Source organism: Mytilus californianus, unplaced genomic scaffold (genome assembly GCF_021869535.1).
Source record: "Mytilus californianus isolate M0D057914Y unplaced genomic scaffold, xbMytCali1.0.p SCAF_3, whole genome shotgun sequence".
Taxonomy (NCBI): domain Eukaryota; kingdom Metazoa; phylum Mollusca; class Bivalvia; order Mytilida; family Mytilidae; genus Mytilus; species Mytilus californianus.
In genome coordinates, this window is record NW_026262679.1 from 58799338 (window position 1) to 58808603 (window position 9266).

Here is a 9266-nt window from a genome sequence, read left to right on the forward strand (position 1 = left end):
CTTAAACACTTTGTACAAGGCTCATGTCAATAGGTATTTAGCAAATGCACACTGGTGTTTATTTATCCTGGTAAATTATGAGAAATTATAAAATAATTAAGATTTCCACAGGAGTAAAAAAGACACTATTATTTTGAGTTATCTCCCATTAGAAAAGCCAAAGAGATAAAAGATGTCTTTTCAACAATATAAAAGAAATCTAAGCAATTATAGTATTTGGCTATGAAAACATTAAGAAAGGAAATGTAGTGCATTAGACAACATGCAATTGGATACCCTGCAAAAAAAACCATATGCGTTCTTCTTCTGGCTTGCTCACTCCTAAAATTTGAAATGACAGTAAAATAAAAATCTCTCTTTTTTTCCTTCAAACTGTTGTATTTCTTTGGCAATTGTATGGCCAATTACTTCAAGGAATACACCAATTTCAATGGAAAAAAGACTGCAATTACTATATTTGTTTCATAACTTCTTTAAGAATTCTCTAATGAAAAACATGGGTATTTTTTTTTTAAATCAGCAGTTTTTATCAAATATTAGAACATGGAATAAGTTTGCATCTTGTGGCCACACTCTAGCTTTATTTATACCATATATGCTATTTAAACTGTATGCATATTATGTTATTTGACAAAGATAAAAACTGAAGCCTGAATAACTTTTGAAAGACCTATCCCAGTTACACTACAAAAGTTAAATTGAACATGTGAAGTGATGGGACAGCATCAAGGTAGACTCAAAATGCATGAGTGATCACCTATTCATCAACTCTAACAATACCAACTGGTCAATTTAAATGTCCCTATTGTATTGTCAATTTTACAATCTGGTTGAACAATAGGTAAAGGTAAACAGCATCACCTATAGTCAAGTCACAGTAATATTGATTACAGTAAGGCTAGGTGATTGATACTGCTTTAACGCAGTTCAAAAGTAAATATTTCTAAAATTTGTAGTGACAAATCGCATGTCAAAATTTTATACAAATATTGCTTTATAGAATTTGAAATTTTTTTCCATAACTGTTTACAAATTCAAATATGTATTTATAAACCAAAAATTCAAATTCAATGGTTTTATGTGTTAAAAAAATACAAGTAAGTTTAAGTAGTAAATAATGGGATATCAACTCGGTAAATTTCCATTATATTGGCAACGTGGCTAACGATTAAACTTTACAAACATAGATTAATTGTTTTAACACTTGACAATTTAATTTACTTTCTGAACGTTCTAATTTTGAAATGCGTATACATATCATAGATGATGCAAGGCTCTTTAAACGGATTTCTTGGATTTGCAAGATTGATTGATGATTGATTGTTGTTTGATAAAAACAGTGCAAATATTTTTAAATAAACACAAACAACACTATGGCCAAAACCAAAAAGACAACAAATTTAATTAAAATTCGTAAAGTGAAAAAAGATGTAAAGGCATCCTACACTTGGGTAATGATATGTGTCTCCTATAAAATATTGTAAAGACATTACTATTTCTTAAAGAATCAGTACATTTAAATTCTGTAACCTTTAAACATATCCAAATGAGAAGTTTGAAATGAAAAAAAAAGACCAGCCTCTAAAAATAAAGGATAGACCATGACATATACAATAACACGTACACTGAAAAAATAAAACATTATGAAATACACCCCAAACACTTAAGCAATAGGAGCAGGAACTTGGGTGAACCAAAATACTATGGAATGGTAAGTCCAATATTACTATGACGTCTGACGGCCTTTTAGTAGCATAAGGACGTGGGATTTCAAAGCGCAGTATTTTGAAGAAAACATGGAAATCGACAACCCAAACTTGGTTGGACAAGATTCTGTCTCGAGATCTAGAAATATAATACTGTCAAGCAGATAAATCATATACAAGTCCCTTTCTGGTTCATTTTCCTCCCGAAATAAGTACATTTCCTTTACCATCTACTGCCATGTATCGCAAACGAAAGCGTAATCTCCTGAACTATCCATTTTTAGCGACGTACTTCTCGCTTTCTCAGATATATAGCAATCTCTCGTAATATCCTCACAGAACCTGTAATCTTTATGCAAATAAGGTACGCGTGCACTATGTTTGTGAGATATTATTACACATGTTTATGCTTGACCTTTCGCTTTATTGTTATTAATTTTTTTTTTGCAGAATTGATGTTGGTAACAAGCTTTAATACATCTTTTGCGTTTCAAAACATTCAGTAGTCTGTATTTAATACACACTTGTTTATTTACTTTAGCGGAAAGCGACATTCAACCAGTTGAGGTTATCTATGCGTATACTCCCGAGAACGAAGATGAACTTCAACTTGTGGTCGGATGTGTCATAGACATACTTAATAAGGTATGGTGAACTCTGTTAAAGAATTTTTGTCAAACGACTTTATACAGAATGAATATTTATTAGTACCGATCTGTTATGTCAAAGTTTAACTGATTTTAACAGTTTTAATGTTGTGTTGTAACACACTATTCTAAGCAAGGTGAGGGTTAAACGCTCACAACATGTTAGGCCCGCACATTCTTTATCAGAGTACAATTACGGTGTATTTTCTTTAGTGTATACGTGGCAAACAATATATTGGCGAGTTAGGACAACCATTTGACAAACGAATGAATGGTCATCGAATGGTCATCGTAGTTACTATTATTGTAAGCAAAACCTCCCTGTCAGTCGACATTTGAGATCATCTGGCCTCTCTAAGGCAGATCTGAACTGACTGACTACTACTATCATTGATCACAATACTTCATGGTCCAGATAGAGAGTCACTCGGGGGAGATTTTGGATAAGAAAGTTGAAAAGAGGTTGTTGAACCCAAGCAGTACTAGATGTGTTACTTCATTTTGAGACGTATAAGTACGCTCTCCCGTCGATTGTAAATAGTTTATTTGTATTTTGTCTATGTTATAAGATTAAAGAAGACAAAAACTCTCAACTTTCATCTTTTGTTTATAATTGATTTGTATGTATTTCAAGATTTTTGAATTATAACTTTAACTTTTCTACAAACAGTGTTTAATTTGTATGATGGTTGTGATTTTTTTTTATATCAGTATAGTAAGTGACAGAATTTTACACCATGCTGCTCCTACCGATGATAGGAATTTTGTATTTTTTTTTCATGTATTTTAATCATTGTTCTGGTGTTGTACACTTTTAGACGTGTATCTCCATAACGAACGGACACCCTCTTAAGAATGATTGTTGACTACTATTTAGACGTTCTATATATAAATATATATATACTTAACATGGCCATATACACATATGTTTCCAAAAAGTCTCAAGCTTATTAATTCTAAATCAAACACATGAAACAGGGATGCTTTTGAGGCCTGTCATTTTTCTTTGGGTAACTGATATCATCTTAGGACAATAAAAAAAATGTCGACTAGTGTAATTTTATATTATGCGGAAACGATAAACAATTTGAACAGATTGCAAACGAACATTTGTTCATTCCTTATTCAGTCTCAATAAATGGCCTTCAGTCAGAAATCAAAGCTATATTCACTACCACTTTCTACATATAATTATTTTTAGAACTAAATTTGGGAATCCCATTTCAACCAATACAAACTTAAAGCTATCATCTCGGATATTGTCTGTCAAAGACTTTCAGACCGGTCGACATTTCAAAAGTTGTAACTGAGAAACAATCCTTTCTAACTCTTTCATCATGAATCATTCGAATCGAAAAAAAAATCCCAACTTTAAAAATCAGTCTGTTTCTATCACCCCTCGTTCCTTTATAATACCTATTGCGACTAAAACTTTCCAAGTACACACACGTGATGAAGAACCTCAATATGGACGTTAAAAAGTACTTTTTAAGTTTTTATTACTGGTAACCTGTTCCTTTTCAATAACATATAATTGTGTTAATGAAGGGACCAAATTACCGCAAGCCTAACTCATAAACTGGAAATACAACTCTAAATTACTATTAGATTCCGTCGAGAATTATGCCAGATTATAGGATAAATGCGAAAAAGAAGACGTAAATGCCATTTCCGAATTTGTTACTTTTGTGAGTTCGTTGATACAAATAAGAATTTAAAAACTTATGAAAACTCGTGCTCCGTTTATCTTCAAATATCAAAATGTTGCTCATAAGCACCTGTCCGATCTCTATGATGATTATGATGTTGTATCTGCAGTCATATCTCCAACAATATCGTTTTCGCTTGTAATTTACATTACATAAACTACATGAAAGGGATTAGGTATTGACACGTCATTTTGAAACTCAACATATACTTTACGACACTTGTCAAAGAGGAAATACTAAATAATCATTTCTTTTGAAATTTCAACAAATGATCAAAAACTTGATCTTCTTTATTGTATACACAAAAATAGCTTAAATGTCCTCCCAAAAAACGTTATATTGCTGAGTCTGCCAAGGCTTCTCGAAGCGTCTTTCAAATTATTTACATATATTTTATCAACAATTAAAACAGGCTTTAGAGTAACTATGAAACTACCTTATTTTGTTTCGTTGTGAATCAGATGTAAATACTGAAAAATGCCATAGAACTGTTAGAATAAATACAGCACATGGTGTTTTCTTCGTGCAATGATATAAAACCATTATTTAGCTAAAGACAGAATGAAATAATTAGTCCAACTTTGTTTCATTAAGAAGAATGGTCAACGTAGATACAAATATCTTGTATACGAACATGTTTTCTTGAAAAAAAATCTTTGATAGAAACAAACAGTCCTCTAAAACTGACATTATTAAGATGCTCGATTGATTAATGATTAGAATATTTGTTGTGTGGAGGACATGTATTCCAACAGACAACCGAAATTCCTATGCAAACAAGCTGATTGTGCACCACTCTTCGTCGAATTTCTCCTTTATTGTTTTGAGGTAGACTTCGTCTTCTTTCGCAGCTCAGGAAGAATGACAAGAAGCTACCACTATTTTTTTTGAAATCACGTTCTGCAATGCAGATAACGTCCTTAAACTAAATAGTTCAAAGTTACACAAACATATCTTGACTTGCATCTATAATTTTACAATGGTGGTCGGTTGAGAACTAAACTTTATGATAAAAGATATGACTTCAGCTTTTCTATGTAGTAAAATTCCAGCAGTGCCTTCATGTGGACTCTATATCTCGCAGTTAGTATGATATTTCAGAACTTACGTTTCTCATCATGATATTATGATTTCCGTGATAAATTGTTGTTTCTATGGAAGCTATTGATTCAAGGTTTCCAATGGGTGAAGTTAAAGTCATTCCTTCGAGGTGTTTACGGATGCCATCATGATTTGGATGACCGTTATTAAATATCTGTGTCACATTTTTTCACAGATATGCTCTCATTGTCGTAGTCAACATCCCACCCTCTTATCCAGGATTGAGCAATCACCGAAAGCGGCTTGTCACCGATTTTTTAATCACCACGAGCACGTAACGTATGCTACAAGTCGAGCAAGATCTTTCGTAATCTTCCGGATCACATGATAGCAACACCTGGTTTTCGTAGGGTTCGTGTTGCTCAGTCTAGTTTTCTGTGTAGTAATATGTTGTTTTTTTTTTTTTGGGGGGGGGGGGGGGGGGGGATTTTCATTTTGGTAACTAGGCATTAAAACACTTTGAAATATCATTATTTCCATTATAGGATGATATGATGGTTTGGTTATTTACGGGGGTATTTATAGACATGGTGCAAGTTAAAATAATTTGAAAAGAAACAAAAACAAACGAATGAAATTTGTTATTAGAAAAATATGAACAAAACGTTGCGGTAATGATATGACCTTTATCAGATTCTTTCTTATATTTTAGGACGGTGACCCTGGGTGGTGGTTTGGTCGATGTGGAAATAAAGTGGGATTTTTTCCAGATAACTTTGTTACAGTCATTACAAAGCATAAAACCTAATGCGCTTGTTCAATATTTGTGGAAAAAAACCAACAAAGCCAAAAAGAATGCAAAAGAAAACTAAACTAAAGATAATGCGACGGAATTGTTTTGCAGAATGTTTTCTTCATGAATGGGGATTAACAATTGTAAATAAATCAATATTATATTCTACAAAGTTAATGATCAAACATAATACTTACGCTTGGTTGTATTGGTCCTGACTTCATACATGCACTTTCGTAAGAAAGTTTAAGGTTGGAACAGGTTGACAACAAGCCAAACATCCCATTCACAAGACGGTTACTGTAAACCAACTCATTTTCGCGGATACTTTATTTCGCGTTTAGCTTTTTCTTGCCCACTTCGCGGCGATTTAATTTCGCGATTTTCAAATTTACTGGAAGTAGTTAGATATGGAATAATCCCAGTTTTGAAGTTTTGCGACGATTTATATTCGCGTTATTTTTCTACTCGCGAAAGTCGCGAAAATTAGTTGGTTTACAGTATATCAGTTTCATTAAACATGTATCTGCTGCAGTTTTTATACCATATTTAAGTTATTGGGGTATTTGTCATGTTATTCGTTTTGATGCACATATGCATAATGATTGGATTTGACCTTATTTTTAAATTCAAAGAACAAAGATCCTTTCGTGGAAAAGGATTCAATGATTTTCTCAAAGGATAGAATAGTTTGACTTAAGTTGATATAAATAATATCACGATTAAAACTATTTGTTTAATATTGATACAAAAATCATTTATTCGAAAGTTATCATAGCTTAATTTGTATTAGGTTTTGTACTATCAATTGACAATACAGATAATGTAGTATACGACCAATTTCTTTTTGTTAAATTGTTTTCGATACACATATATTTTATCTTTCAAATAATTATAGATTACAGAAATATATCTGAAGCTTGACGGTAATAAGTAATAATCTCATCACACATTCCATTGGCACAAAGGAAGACACGAAAGTTCTGTTTTCTAGGTTTAGAGATCATTCTCCAATTGAAAGTTATCAGGAAGATTGACTAAAATCGTTTACTGTCCCCATCACGAATTGGATGATTGAACGATTTGTCTGTGTCTCAAATTATGAGAGACAATTTTCGCGGGCTTATATCTTTAGATACATATATACAAGAAAAGTTGCCTGATCTGTAAATTTACCGATTGCGTTAAATTCCACATAAAGACATTTTAACTATGCGAGGAATTGCATGCCGGCTGAGGCGTACATAGTAGGAGACGCTTACCCTGACGACACACCCAAACTCTAGTCTTTTGAATTCCATGCTATCCCTCAGTTTTTTGTTTTTCTCTTGATTTGCACCTTCTTAATTGATTTATGATATCTGTACGAAATGCCTACATTTTATACAAAATCTATTTCTCAAATGCCAACAAAAATAATTAAATAGATGTTGTTTTAGTAAATAGGTGTTGTTTTAGAACAAAATTTAATAACTAGGAAATGAGTTAGTTTAAATGTAAAAATTATTGTTCACCTTAAAAATATTATATTTTTTTAAATAAAAATTTATTTGAAATGAAATGGCATGTAATAATACTATTAAAATTGTTAAGTAAACAAATAATTATAAGAAAAATAGTATTAAAATTCAAAGTAAAAAATTAAAATTGAAACAAATAAATGAAAAAAAACGACATTTTAAAGTACATTTATGAATAGAAATCATTTAAATTTTAAAGTACATAGATATATTTAATGTATGAGCAAACCAATTATTGGTACGACGTGCTGCTGTATAGCCATTGGTGCCAGTAGAAGAAGTCAAAGATGTCTGGTTTAGTGCTCTAGAAGATCTTTAGAGGACCTTACAAGATGCCAGCAACTTCAGTATGCAGCAGGTGGAAAACATTTTGATTTATGGAAGCGAAAATACATGGAAATTTAAGATAGACTCTCCAACATAAAGATTCAACACCAGAACGGAGAGATTTCGACAGTTCAGTTTGAAGATGCTGGCTCATACTTCCTTCACTTGGACTAAATTGACAATATACTTGTATACTTGTGATGAGACTATGTGATTATTCATGTTGTAAATTTTTAAAACATGTTTGCTTCATTTATTTGTGATTGTGTTAAGTGGCTTTTTTTTCTTATCTTGATATTTATCTATATGCTTGTTTACATGATCAATTGAACATGAATAAATATATATTTCTTATTTTAGTTATCTTTCGTTTACATTCACTGAGCTGTCAAAGATGTGGGTATTTATTATACATAAAAAAAATCATTTCAAACATACAGACAAAAATTCAAAATATTAATTTGTTGCAAACAAACAGGAAAATAAAAATTTGGATTTTTAATTGGGAAAGTCAACTTGTTCATTACTGTTTGTTTTTACAACACTTAATTGTTATAAGACACAATTCCTTGAATGCCTACATTTATTTACCTGTATTTTGTCGGCAGATCAAAAGGTTTACAGTTGGAAATCTAGTGAAAGATAACAATAGAAAATTCACTCTTATGAAAAAGTCGAGAAAATCAAAAATAAAACAATGCCGGTGACGATACTGATCAAAAGTTATTTCTAAAAAACAATTGTACATTTTAAAGAAATTATTTATCAAACTGTGTAAATAGAAATATATATGCAAATACACGATGTTTTATGTTTAGTATTTATCGAGATACTTGCATTAGAAGCTTGTGCATCTGAAATTAAAAAAATGATAATCTTTGCTGCATATTGATAAAAAAAATGAAAAAAATTATGTACATACAAAATCTAAAGATCTTTCAGGTCACCAATTTTCGGACTATTTCAAAAAGTCCTTAGCATGTTACAATTTTCCAAAATATACTTATTTTTCACATCTAATTTTCGAATACACCGGTCTGCTCTTGTCACGTGAACACTCAATACAGAAATATTGTCTTTTCGTGAATATAACAATTTAAAAGTCTGTCTGTGCAGGTTCAAAATTTAAAGATAAATATTTTATAAAGAAGGTATCTTTTTACTATTTTTATACAATTTTAAGAAAAGTCGTCTCGAGTTTTGTACATGTATTTGCGGTCTTCTCGATCTATTCACATTCAATGTTTACATCGGGATAATGTCCGTTTGAATTTGCTTAGTAACTTTATTTCAAAAGTGTTAATCTTTGCTGCATATCAATCGATTCCTTTTGGAATTTTTTTCCCTGAACTTCTCTGATCGAGCTGTATATATATATACGGATAATTAGCATGTTCCAGAGAGGTATAAAACCAGTAGAAAAATAAATTGAAGCAGGTAATCCAGGAATTTATTCGCATAGCAACGTTTTGAACCAATTTTACATCAAGCTCCTAAAGCCTGCTGTACTCGTCGTTTGCTAT

At 31.5% G+C, this 9266-nt stretch overlaps 1 protein-coding gene across 1 annotated transcript in view; it reads left to right on the forward strand.

Annotated features, from left to right (window-relative positions):
* The window catches only part of LOC127733083 (E3 ubiquitin-protein ligase TRIM33-like), a 37073-nt gene extending 28976 nt beyond the window's left edge, over nucleotides 1–8097 (forward strand). The window contains exons 4-5 of the mRNA XM_052242368.1: nucleotides 2248–2351; nucleotides 5816–8097. Of these exons, the coding sequence (XP_052098328.1) occupies nucleotides 2248–2351; nucleotides 5816–5911 (200 nt within the window). The 3' untranslated portion in view covers nucleotides 5912–8097. The remainder of the gene's footprint in view (nucleotides 1–2247; nucleotides 2352–5815) is intronic.
* The last annotated feature ends 1169 nt before the right edge of the window (nucleotides 8098–9266 follow it).